This window comes from Petromyzon marinus, chromosome 36, assembly GCF_048934315.1.
Source record: "Petromyzon marinus isolate PM22_M1 ecotype Great Lakes invasive population chromosome 36, UKy_Petmar_22M1.pri1.0, whole genome shotgun sequence".
In the NCBI taxonomy this organism is placed as follows: Eukaryota; Metazoa; Chordata; class Hyperoartia; order Petromyzontiformes; family Petromyzontidae; genus Petromyzon; species Petromyzon marinus.
The window spans coordinates 1,117,132-1,131,115 of NC_133702.1; the positions used below are offsets into that span (position 1 = coordinate 1,117,132).

The 13,984-nt window shown below is 39.6% G+C and overlaps 1 protein-coding gene across 1 annotated transcript in view; it reads left to right on the top strand.

Moving 5' to 3' along the window:
• The window catches only part of DNAH12 (dynein axonemal heavy chain 12), a 105,461-nt gene that overhangs the window by 50,840 nt on the left and 40,637 nt on the right, over nt 1-13,984 (top strand). Inside the window, exons 46-53 of the mRNA XM_032966755.2 lie at nt 6,749-6,943; nt 7,525-7,658; nt 7,935-8,097; nt 9,162-9,242; nt 10,260-10,436; nt 11,601-11,732; nt 12,192-12,281; nt 13,768-13,908. Coding sequence (XP_032822646.2) covers nt 6,749-6,943; nt 7,525-7,658; nt 7,935-8,097; nt 9,162-9,242; nt 10,260-10,436; nt 11,601-11,732; nt 12,192-12,281; nt 13,768-13,908 — 1,113 coding nt within the window. The remainder of the gene's footprint in view (nt 1-6,748; nt 6,944-7,524; nt 7,659-7,934; nt 8,098-9,161; nt 9,243-10,259; nt 10,437-11,600; nt 11,733-12,191; nt 12,282-13,767; nt 13,909-13,984) is intronic.

Here is a 13,984-nt window from a genome sequence, read left to right on the forward strand (position 1 = left end):
GCAATTCGAATTTTGTTCATACACGTGTTTTCATTGGCACTTACATTCCATCTGTATTCAAGGATCTATACCAAGCATGTTGCACACTTTTCATCTTTGTTCACACATGATCGTTGATATTACTGGTACTTATTTTGTGAGATATTCACACTGCAATTCGAATTTTGTTCATACACGTGTTTTCATTGGCACTTACATTCCATCTGTATTCAAGGATCTATACCAAGCATGTTGCACACTTTTCATCTTTGTTCACACATGATCGTTGATATTACTGGTACTTATTTTGTGAGATATTCACAATGCAATTCGAATTTTGTTCATACACGTGTTTTCATTGGCACTTACATTCCATCTGTATTCAAGGATCTATACCAAGCATGTTGCACACTTTTCATCTTTGTTCACACATGATCGTTGATATTACTGGTACTTATTTTGTGAGATATTCACAATGCAATTCGAATTTTGTTCATACACGTGTTTTCATTGGCACTTACATTCCATCTGTATTCAAGGATCTATACCAAGCATGTTGCACACTTTTCATCTTTGTTCACACATGATCGTTGATATTACTGGTACTTATTTTGTGAGATATTCACACTGCAATTCGAATTTTGTTCATACACGTGTTTTCATTGGCACTTACATTCCATCTGTATTCAAGGATCTATACCAAGCATGTTCCACACTTTTCATCTTTGTTCACACATGATCGTTGATATTACTGGTACTTATTTTGTGAGATATTCACACTGCAATTCGAATTTTGTTCATACACGTGTTTTCATTGGCACTTACATTCCATCTGTATTCAAGGATCTATACCAAGCATGTTCCACACTTTTCATCTTTGTTCACACATGATCGTTGATATTACTGGTACTTATTTTGTGAGATATTCACAATGCAATTCGAATTTTGTTCATACACGTGTTTTCATTGGCACTTACATTCCATCTGTATGCAAGGATCTATACCAAGCATGTTCCACACTTTTCATCTTTGTTCACACATGATCGTTGATATTACTGGTACTTATTTTGTGAGATATTCACACTGCAATTCGAATTTTGTTCATACACGTGTTTTCATTGGCACTTACATTCCATCTGTATTCAAGGATCTATACCAAGCATGTTGCACACTTTTCATCTTTGTTCACACATGATCGTTGATATTACTGGTACTTATTTTGTGAGATATTCACACTGCAATTCGAATTTTGTTCATACACGTGTTTTCATTGGCACTTACATTCCATCTGTATTCAAGGATCTATACCAAGCATGTTCCACACTTTTCATCTTTGTTCACACATGATCGTTGATATTACTGGTACTTATTTTGTGAGATATTCACACTGCAATTCGAATTTTGTTCATACACGTGTTTTCATTGGCACTTACATTCCATCTGTATTCAAGGATCTATACCAAGCATGTTGCACACTTTTCATCTTTGTTCACACATGATCGTTGATATTACTGGTACTTATTTTGTGAGATATTCACACTGCAATTCGAATTTTGTTCATACACGTGTTTTCATTGGCACTTACATTCCATCTGTATTCAAGGATCTATACCAAGCATGTTCCACACTTTTCATCTTTGTTCACACATGATCGTTGATATTACTGGTACTTATTTTGTGAGATATTCACACTGCAATTCGAATTTTGTTCATACACGTGTTTTCATTGGCACTTACATTCCATCTGTATTCAAGGATCTATACCAAGCATGTTCCACACTTTTCATCTTTGTTCACACATGATCGTTGATATTACTGGTACTTATTTTGTGAGATATTCACACTGCAATTCGAATTTTGTTCATACACGTGTTTTCATTGGCACTTACATTCCATCTGTATTCAAGGATCTATACCAAGCATGTTCCACACTTTTCATCTTTGTTCACACATGATCGTTGATATTACTGGTACTTATTTTGTGAGATATTCACACTGCAATTCGAATTTTGTTCATACACGTGTTTTCATTGGCACTTACATTCCATCTGTATTCAAGGATCTATACCAAGCATGTTGCACACTTTTCATCTTTGTTCACACATGATCGTTGATATTACTGGTACTTATTTTGTGAGATATTCACACTGCAATTCGAATTTTGTTCATACACGTGTTTTCATTGGCACTTACATTCCATCTGTATTCAAGGATCTATACCAAGCATGTTGCACACTTTTCATCTTTGTTCACACATGATCGTTGATATTACTGGTACTTATTTTGTGAGATATTCACACTGCAATTCGAATTTTGTTCATACACGTGTTTTCATTGGCACTTACATTCCATCTGTATTCAAGGATCTATACCAAGCATGTTCCACACTTTTCATCTTTGTTCACACATGATCGTTGATATTACTGGTACTTATTTTGTGAGATATTCACAATGCAATTCGAATTTTGTTCATACACGTGTTTTCATTGGCACTTACATTCCATCTGTATTCAAGGATCTATACCAAGCATGTTGCACACTTTTCATCTTTGTTCACACATGATCGTTGATATTACTGGTACTTATTTTGTGAGATATTCACACTGCAATTCGAATTTTGTTCATACACGTGTTTTCATTGGCACTTACATTCCATCTGTATTCAAGGATCTATACCAAGCATGTTGCACACTTTTCATCTTTGTTCACACATGATCGTTGATATTACTGGTACTTATTTTGTGAGATATTCACACTGCAATTCGAATTTTGTTCATACACGTGTTTTCATTGGCACTTACATTCCATCTGTATTCAAGGATCTATACCAAGCATGTTGCACACTTTTCATCTTTGTTCACACATGATCGTTGATATTACTGGTACTTATTTTGTGAGATATTCACACTGCAATTCGAATTTTGTTCATACACGTGTTTTCATTGGCACTTACATTCCATCTGTATTCAAGGATCTATACCAAGCATGTTGCACACTTTTCATCTTTGTTCACACATGATCGTTGATATTACTGGTACTTATTTTGTGAGATATTCACAATGCAATTCGAATTTTGTTCATACACGTGTTTTCATTGGCACTTACATTCCATCTGTATTCAAGGATCTATACCAAGCATGTTGCACACTTTTCATCTTTGTTCACACATGATCGTTGATATTACTGGTACTTATTTTGTGAGATATTCACAATGCAATTCGAATTTTGTTCATACACGTGTTTTCATTGGCACTTACATTCCATCTGTATTCAAGGATCTATACCAAGCATGTTGCACACTTTTCATCTTTGTTCACACATGATCGTTGATATTACTGGTACTTATTTTGTGAGATATTCACAATGCAATTCGAATTTTGTTCATACACGTGTTTTCATTGGCACTTACATTCCATCTGTATTCAAGGATCTATACCAAGCATGTTCCACACTTTTCATCTTTGTTCACACATGATCGTTGATATTACTGGTACTTATTTTGTGAGATATTCACACTGCAATTCGAATTTTGTTCATACACGTGTTTTCATTGGCACTTACATTCCATCTGTATTCAAGGATCTATACCAAGCATGTTCCACACTTTTCATCTTTGTTCACACATGATCGTTGATATTACTGGTACTTATTTTGTGAGATATTCACACTGCAATTCGAATTTTGTTCATACACGTGTTTTCATTGGCACTTACATTCCATCTGTATTCAAGGATCTATACCAAGCATGTTCCACACTTTTCATCTTTGTTCACACATGATCGTTGATATTACTGGTACTTATTTTGTGAGATATTCACACTGCAATTCGAATTTTGTTCATACACGTGTTTTCATTGGCACTTACATTCCATCTGTATTCAAGGATCTATACCAAGCATGTTCCACACTTTTCATCTTTGTTCACACATGATCGTTGATATTACTGGTACTTATTTTGTGAGATATTCACACTGCAATTCGAATTTTGTTCATACACGTGTTTTCATTGGCACTTACATTCCATCTGTATTCAAGGATCTATACCAAGCATGTTCCACACTTTTCATCTTTGTTCACACATGATCGTTGATATTACTGGTACTTATTTTGTGAGATATTCACACTGCAATTCGAATTTTGTTCATACACGTGTTTTCATTGGCACTTACATTCCATCTGTATTCAAGGATCTATACCAAGCATGTTCCACACTTTTCATCTTTGTTCACACATGATCGTTGATATTACTGGTACTTATTTTGTGAGATATTCACACTGCAATTCGAATTTTGTTCATACACGTGTTTTCATTGGCATTTACATTCCATCTGTATTCAAGGATCTATACCAAGCATGTTCCACACTTTTCATCTTTGTTCACACATGATCGTTGATATTACTGGTACTTATTTTGTGAGATATTCACACTGCAATTCGAATTTTGTTCATACACGTGTTTTCATTGGCACTTACATTCCATCTGTATTCAAGGATCTATACCAAGCATGTTCCACACTTTTCATCTTTGTTCACACATGATCGTTGATATTACTGGTACTTATTTTGTGAGATATTCACACTGCAATTCGAATTTTGTTCATACACGTGTTTTCATTGGCACTTACATTCCATCTGTATTCAAGGATCTATACCAAGCATGTTCCACACTTTTCATCTTTGTTCACACATGATCGTTGATATTACTGGTACTTATTTTGTGAGATATTCACAATGCAATTCGAATTTTGTTCATACACGTGTTTTCATTGGCACTTACATTCCATCTGTATTCAAGGATCTATACCAAGCATGTTCCACACTTTTCATCTTTGTTCACACATGATCGTTGATATTACTGGTACTTATTTTGTGAGATATTCACACTGCAATTCGAATTTTGTTCATACACGTGTTTTCATTGGCACTTACATTCCATCTGTATTCAAGGATCTATACCAAGCATGTTCCACACTTTTCATCTTTGTTCACACATGATCGTTGATATTACTGGTACTTATTTTGTGAGATATTCACACTGCAATTCGAATTTTGTTCATACACGTGTTTTCATTGGCACTTACATTCCATCTGTATTCAAGGATCTATACCAAGCATGTTGCACACTTTTCATCTTTGTTCACACATGATCGTTGATATTACTGGTACTTATTTTGTGAGATATTCACAATGCAATTCGAATTTTGTTCATACACGTGTTTTCATTGGCACTTACATTCCATCTGTATTCAAGGATCTATACCAAGCATGTTGCACACTTTTCATCTTTGTTCACACATGATCGTTGATATTACTGGTACTTATTTTGTGACATTATTCACACTGCAATTCGAATTTTGTTCATACACGTGTTTTCATTGGCACTTACATTCCATCTGTATTCAAGATCTATACCAAGCATGTTGCACACTTTTCATCTTTGTTCACACATGATCGTTGATATTACTGGTACTTATTTTGTGAGATATTCACACTGCAATTCGAATTTTGTTCATACACGTGTTTTCATTGGCACTTACATTCCATCTGTATTCAAGAATCTATACCAAGCATGTTCCACACTTTTCATCTTTGTTCACACATGATCGTTGATATTACTGGTACTTATTTTGTGAGATATTCACACTGCAATTCGAATTTTGTTCATACACGTGTTTTCATTGGCACTTACATTCCATCTGTATTCAAGGATCTATACCAAGCATGTTCCACACTTTTCATCTTTGTTCACACATGATCGTTGATATTACTGGTACTTATTTTGTGAGATATTCACACTGCAATTCGAATTTTGTTCATACACGTGTTTTCATTGGCACTTACATTCTATCTGTATGCAAGGATCTATACCAAGCATGTTCCACACTTTTCATCTTTGTTCACACATGATCGTTGATATTATCTGTTTTACATCGCAATTTATAAATTTATAAATTGCGATTTATAAATTGTGATGTAAATTGCGATGCCTATGTCCTCTGATTATGATCAGGTCCTCTGATTTCATTATAATCAGAGGACCTCGGCTTATAAAGCAAAGCAGCCAGCAACAAAGAGAGGCAGAGTTAGGCAGAGTTAGGTTAATTGAGAGTTCATACACATCTTGCGTTGGGATATGGTATATGAGGCTATATTGCTGGGTGGTACAATTAGTTAAACACTTCACTCCATGTCAGGAGGTTGTGAGTTCAAACACTAGTCAAGAGTCAATGCAACAAATCATACGAAAGTGGTTGTCTTATGAAGAGTCTGACTTCCCACCATCGTAATATGGAATTTCCACTACTCCCTCAGGGCCACCTAAGGAAATTAGCACAGCCTCATGCTAGTTTTAGCACTAAGACACTGCAACTGTAACACTCATCTCATGCTTCTAAGATCAACAAAAAGGTGAGCAAGTCATTAGTATATCTAGTATTTGCACCATTCTTATAACGCACGGTTATCACGAAGGTGCCATGTTTCACGGGCATGGATAGTGTCGTCTGCAGGCAGGGGGCGATGTTTGTACGTAGTTTTTTTAAATCAAATTAAAATACATCTTTTACAAATGTGGTAGATTTTAACTGTAAAGCCAGCACACACAGCGTGCGGTTAATTGAAAAGCGTTACATGATCTTTAACATCCACTTTGAGACAGAGGGTGCGGGCTTGAATCACGAACCCCGGCAACAAGCGGCAAACGCTCACTAATGCTGCTGCTGCTTTTACCACTGTCCTCGCTGGGCCTCCCTGTGCGGGGGTCTTACAGGCGGTGAGGCCGGTGGCTCAGGCCGGCAACAAGAATGTTGAGCTCAGCCCCCTGGCCCTGTTCGCCTTCTTTGTGAATCGCTGCCGGGAGAACCTGCACGTGGTGGTGGCATTCAGCCCCATCGGGGACGCCTTCCGCACACGCCTGCGCCAGTTCCCCTCGCTCATCAACTGCTGCACCATTGACTGGTTTCAGGTGCAGACAACTTTGCACCGTGGCCATCATCGCTACAGCTACAAGTGACGGCTGTTGATGTCCCTTGACTCCACATGATGTAGTGTATATTATATACAATGTGAATCATTACCAATTTTGTCATGAGTAGTAATTGTAACTGACAGCCATATGTGAGGATTAACAAGACTCTTGAATTCAAACAGTGTGAACATCTGTGATGTTATCAAGTTGCATGGCACATTTGGTGGATTGTTTTGACTCGCCATCAAAAGGTTTTCAGTTTATATTCCAATTGGTGCTCAATTTAGTTTATTATTTCTCCAGGGTTAATAAGATGAGTACCACTCTATGGAAAGTAAAATCTTGACTATGGAAAGTTATTAAGAGACTGGTGTTCATCATGGAAATGTGGATTTTCCACCACTGGCTCATAATAGCCGTGAAGATGTAGATATCGTTTACCTTGACTTTGTTGACTTTAATTCCATCTGAACTTTTCCAAACTAATTGTAGTTTTCTCTGGATTACCCCATCAGCCCTGTATTTCCTGGAACAGTTTGTGTTCAAGATGAAACCTTTACCGTTGTGTCTCCTGGCAGCCATGGCCAGAAGATGCCCTGGAACGGGTGGCCAACAAGTTCCTGCAGACTCTGGAGCTGACTGATCACGAGCGTACTGAGGTGGTGCCGATCTGCAAGTTCTTCCACACGTCGGCTATAGAGCTGTCGCAGTCGTAAGTCCGTTGTATGTATGTTGAACTTCTTTTGCACCATACTCAGCCAAGCGTGCTAATTGGAGGTGCGGGAAATTGTGTGGAATCAAAAACTGAAACTACTCCGAATCTGTCTCAGTAACCTGCACTCTTGCACCCTGTGCATGAGCAAGCTCGTCTGCTTGGTCACGTATCTTACCACAACATATACCAGGCTTCCATCTTACTTGCCCTTAAAACAAAAGTCCCAATTGCAAAGCATGCTTTGATATCTGCTGGTTTGCATTTTGTGTGCAGGTTCCTACAGGAGCTGGGCCGGCACAACTACGTGACTCCCACGTCTTACCTGGAGCTGATCGCCGCCTTCCGGCAGCTGCTGACGGAGCAGCGCGATGCCGTTATGAAGGCCAAGCTGCGCTACACGAACGGGCTGGACAAGCTAGCTTTTGCCGGCTCCCAGGCCAGTACCAACCGATAACAGCACCAGTATCGGGTTCTGCTTATGGGTCACTGATGCAGTTATCCACCCAGGTAGTGCTGTGATTAGAGCACTTAAATCACTAGCCAGTTTCCACTCCTCCCTTGGAACCCATCCCTTTTCCCAAGCCCATCCTACTGTTATTCCCTAACCTTATCACTACCCCTGTTACACCTCCGATTAGCACGGTTGGCTACGTATGGTGCAAAGTAAGTTTCACTTACATACATACTTCCTCTGTCACCACCTCTAACATTACCCCTATCAATACCCCTATCACCACCCTTACACCAATAACTACCCCTGCTGCTACTCCCTGCCCCCACCCCCCAGCCTACGACCAGCCATAACCCAACCCCACCTTAACCTCTCTCACATATTCTCCAAAATTTCACCATAACTCCACCACGACTTTTAAACCGGACTCCTTATCTCAACCAGTTTCATCATATGTACCATTTTTATTATTGCTGTAAAGCGCCTTGAATTTAGGCACTGTATAAATCTAGATAAGATAAGATGAAAATAACGAGTTTAAATCTCGATTGGAGGGCAAACCCTTGGGATCGATACATTGAGGAACACTTTGTAGGACGTCAGCAGTGTTTTTTCTTTGAAGAAAATATTCCAGAGCGATGGTAATTTTATACCGCTGAGAAAACCCATACAAACTAGGGGCTGATATGTAAAATTACACACTGACAGATTATTAACCAACTTGCTATACTGTCATCTGATAACCACGTGAGTTTGAGAACATGGGCGACGATGACCTATTGTCCACTTGAGTTTACCACTGTACTTGTGTTTGCATTAAGAATTAGAGGTGCACCACATATGTTTTATATCTTCACATTCAGCAGATGACGAGCGTAGACCTCGAATGCATTTGATGTCTAATCAGTGCTTGCGCTGTGTTAACCTGCCTCATATACCTGGGAATACACAATGCAGAGCAAATGTCTCATTCATGTCACTTGTCTGGTCTGCTAATGACAAGGATATGTTGCTAATACTCATGACTTTGCCCACCCTGTTGCCATTAGGTTTCTGAGATGAAGAAGGAGCTGATGGATCTGCAGCCTCAGCTGGAAAAAGCCAAGATTGAGAATGCCAGCATGATGAAGGTTTGCAGTATGTGGATTCGAAACTGGACAGGAAGAATTATATTGGCAAACAACGTACCCTAGAGTAGAACAGAAAATGTATTCAAATGGTTAATAATAATAACAATATTTGGGATTTACATAGTGCCTTTCACCCGAAGGTCCAAAGCATTCAAAATCAGTGAAGGCATCGGCGTTGTCATCAACATCAAAAAAACAATAGAGGAGATAAAAACTAATATTTTAAATGAACAAATAAGCGTTCTGAGAGATTTAAAATCCTTCACTGAATCAGAATGCGTGATGTCTCTTGGCAGAGAGTGCCGAATTTTTGTGCAGCACGCAAACGCACGGTCCCACTGATATCGGAGCTTTGACTCCAGGCCAGTGAGAAGTTCCAAGTCCTCCGGTCTCACAGATCTCAAGGGGATGTTGGTTTGAAGTAGTTCATGCATGCATAGTGGTGATAGGTTTGATTAACTTTATTTTATTTTTACCTACGTGACTTTACCGAAAGAACCAACGAGTATGGTGATAGGTCATCAAGAGCTCTCCTTATAAGTGAGGAGAAGAAGCATCATTATTATCGTTAAATACCTCCAAGGACAAGCACATGTTGGAAAGCATTACACAATCTATGTGTATGCATAACTTTTATTTCCAGTTAATTTCTCCCATGAGGGAAGGCTACACATTTTAGGTCCATATATATGTCCTCTGAATCCTCTCTACTCCACAAACCACAAGACCCACCCTGACAATTTTGTTATAAAATTTAAGATAAGACAGTCTTGAAACACATACGATGTTTTACAAATTAGTGTAATTTTATATTGCCTTGTACACCGTGTATTATCTCAGATAAAAGGAAAACTCCCAACCACGTTTTAAACTTACGACCTTTCGATTGTGACGAATTTTAACCATAGAGTCCACCAACTGTAATGGCGATGATGGTGATAATGATATACATGTGGTATGCTGCTGATGATGACTATGATGATGATGAGATACCTTCAATTGCCATGATGACACCAGGTCATTGAGAAGGAGTCGGCTGAGGTGGAAGCCAAGAGCCGCGTGGTGAAGGTGGACGAGGAGGTGGCGACAGTGAAGGCGTCCGAGGCTCAGGCACTGAAGGACGAGTGTGAGAGCGAGCTCGCCGAGGCAATCCCTGCCCTGGAGGCCGCCCTGTCTGCCCTCAATACTCTCAAGGTGCAACCCTGTTCGCAGCACATTATTCACCGTGTTAGGACCTAACCCGCAATGAGCACGGTTGTCTGTGTACAGTACGAAAGAAGTTCAACATACGTAGTATAACCTTTACGGTATGAGTGAAAAGGCCCAACATTAAATGCCCCTACCCTTAAATTTTGACTTTCGTGACTGCAGGAATTCATATTCTTTGGTTCTTTCGGTAAAGTCACGTATATAGAAAATGCACGAAAGTGCGACGTTTCGATCGCAACACAAGCGGTCGTCATCAAACCAAAAACTCAGGACGTTTTAATATTAAAACATCACCATTGATATCACCTAACCCCAGCTGTATATCCACGGAAGCTAAATCTTGCTCTAATCATAACCCAAGCCCTTACCTAATTAAACCAAACTTCACCATTAGAATAACCTATCATCCACCAAACTTAGCCCCTACTATAACACTACAACCCCTAATCTTACCTTCACCATAACAAGGCAACTCTTATTCTTGGTTCTTTCGGTAAAATCACGTAGAAGGGAAACAATAAAATAATAAAAATATAAAACATTAAAATTCTCACGACGTTTCGACTGCAACATAAGCAATCATCATCAGGTGTGAAAACCACAGCAAGAAAAATTTGAAACGTTAGCTAGTGCTAACGTTAAAACGTTAACGTTAGCACTAGCTAACGTTAAAAAAACGCCACTTTTTTCATTTTTATCTTGCTGTGGTTTTCACACCTGATGATGATTGCTTGTGTTGCAGTCGAAACGTCGTGAGAATTTTAATGTTTTATATATTTTTTATTATTTTATTGCTTCCCTTCTACGTGACTTTACCGAAAGCACCAAGAATATGAATCCCTGCAGTCACGAAAGCTTTAAATTAAAGGGAAACTCTTACCATATCCTTAATCATAACCGGCCGATACGATATCTCAATCCTGAGGAACCTCTTTCTAACACTCCTAATGACAGTTTTACAGCTGTTTCATATTGACAAAGGCGTCTTCAGATGTTACTATAAGGACGTTGTGCCAGAGAATGTTGAGGATAACCTTCCTGAAGGTTCCAGATGACTGCCATGATGACCAAACCTGGAGCAGCATGTCGATGCCCAGTTAGTAATGAGAGTGCGTGCAATGGATCTGTGCTGTCTGCCGCCTATCCCAGCCGTCAGACATCACCATCGTGAAGTCCATGAAGAACCCCCCAGCCGGCGTGAAGTTGGTGATGTCGGCCGTGTGCGTCATGAAGGAAATCAAACCTGAGAAAGTGAACGACCCCAGCAACCCCGGGCAGAAGGTGACTCTGGCGTCCAGCCGAGGGGCCAATGTTTCCGTGCATTTTCTCGATTGTCATGGTCAACATCAAAAGGTCATCAAGACCAAAGACATTGATGCCAATGTGCCTTGCATGCCTTCCGCTGGCTTTCTCAGTTGTTGTACAGTTCACGCCCAAGCTCCAAGGTCTGCTCGTAAAGTCTCCTCACTACCACCTTGATTTAGGTCTTCTCATTATTACTCAGTGGACACCTAATCTCTGAGGACTGCTTTTGTAAACTTATTAAAAATGCCTGTCTAGGTAACTTGCCTTCCTCTATCTTGCATGCAAACCCCACGCATAATGACTTCCGCTTCCTGATGACATATACAACATTTTTCTGTCACTTCATATTTCACGCTATTGTTGGTGGTGATCATGTCTATTATGGTGATTGTATGGACACTGGTGGTGGTAGTCGTGATGATGTTTGTTGCTTAGGTGTGGGACTTCTGGGGACCAAGCAAAAGACTTCTTGGAGACATGAACTTCCTGGGTATGCTGAAGGAATACGATAAGGACAACATCCCGGTAAGACTGCCATCGCAATGTTATGTTCTAGTTATGTAATGCCTTTTACATTCCTTATACCTCTGTTGTATGTGTAGAATGCTTGTTCCACTTTTGAAACTTACTTTCATTTGTAGTAGGTTGTCATGGAATGAGCGATCCTTGCCATAGCAATGTGGACTTTCCATGAAGGCCTTGTACAAAAACAAGCATAGTCCCACGTTTGTTAAGCTGGGAGGCGCTTGGTAAGTCTTTGACCAATTTACAGTGAACGTTAAGTTTTGACGATCAAAGTCAAAATGTACTGTCTCTTTATGAAAATTACCACTGTTTTCCACTCTCCATTGGTCGCCCTGGGCTATAAGTGAAAAGTCTACATTTTCATTACTAGGAACGGTATCTTTATAGGTCAAAGACTTCTGACAAAATGGTTTCTCCCTTGCTTTCATAGTTAATAGTTTTAAATCGTTTGGCCCTAAATCAGATTCAAATGTATTGTGAGGCCAGAGTTTAATGGTTAAGCTCTGGCTTGACTCAGAAAATAGCCAATGGATAATTATCCATATTTTATGATGGCCCCTTACTGGCATGTCTGGAATGTGTGAGTGGAAATGGGGAATTAGGTTCAACGACTGGCCATATACTTCAGTGGTACGTGCTCTTTGGAATATGCCCTGAGTCTCGCTTTGTAGACTCACTTTGAAGTGATTACTAGACATAGTGCATTAATATTTATGCTACGAATACCTAAAGTTGGGCTTGGCAACAGCCAGACCATCTAGCATATTATGCATCAGGGTTAATAGGTGTTCACAAATAATTCTCGCCCTTTTGAAATATAACAGTGCCTTTCGACATCTTTAATTCCACTTTCGAGCTTGCTCGATTATCACGGCACACTGAATCAAAACACACCAGTGGCCCTTTATCCAGCAGTGGATTGTGCACACGCGCGTCTCTTTCTCAAGTGATATGCTGCGACGGGAAAGACTTGGTGTTGTCATGGAAACGTGGAATTTACACAATCATGTGTGTTGCTCTTCCCTCAATCACTGCTTGTTCCCCAGGTCCTGTTGCGACTCAATTAAAACCACAGGCGTGTGAGGCTCTGGTTTAATTGCTCGCCTGGAGCACTGGCTCAGCAAGTTAATATCGAGGGGGGAGTTATGTGTTTTGTGTTTGTCAGTCAGTGTGTGTGTGTACGTATGTGTTTGCCTGGATAGTTGGTAATTGTTTAGATGGCCATCCGTTCATCTATTTCATGGTTTTATTTGGATTTCTGTGTATGTCTACTGTGTTCATTTGAATTTATGTGTGTCTATTTTATTGTTTTATGTTGATGTCTCTATATCCATTTGTTTGTCTGTTAATTGCTTTATTCGTCTGTGTGTCTTTTGATCAATTAAAAAATACCACGGCACACCTGTGACTTTGCCTCGGCCACACCAGTTGTGCAGCACTGATCTGTAAGACTGAATAGCGGATCTTTTTATGTGTGTGTGTGAAGGTGGCAGTCATGCAGAAGATTCGTACAGAATACATCACCAACCCTGACTTTGATCCAGCTAAGGTGGTTAAGGCCTCCTCTGCTGCAGAGGGCCTTTGCAAGTGGATCCTGGCTATGGAGGTGTATGACAGGGTGGCCAAGGTATAGTTTGATTTTGGATAGTTATATCTGTTGGTCTGTCATCATAGTCATATCCTGAGCCAAATAAATTAAACAT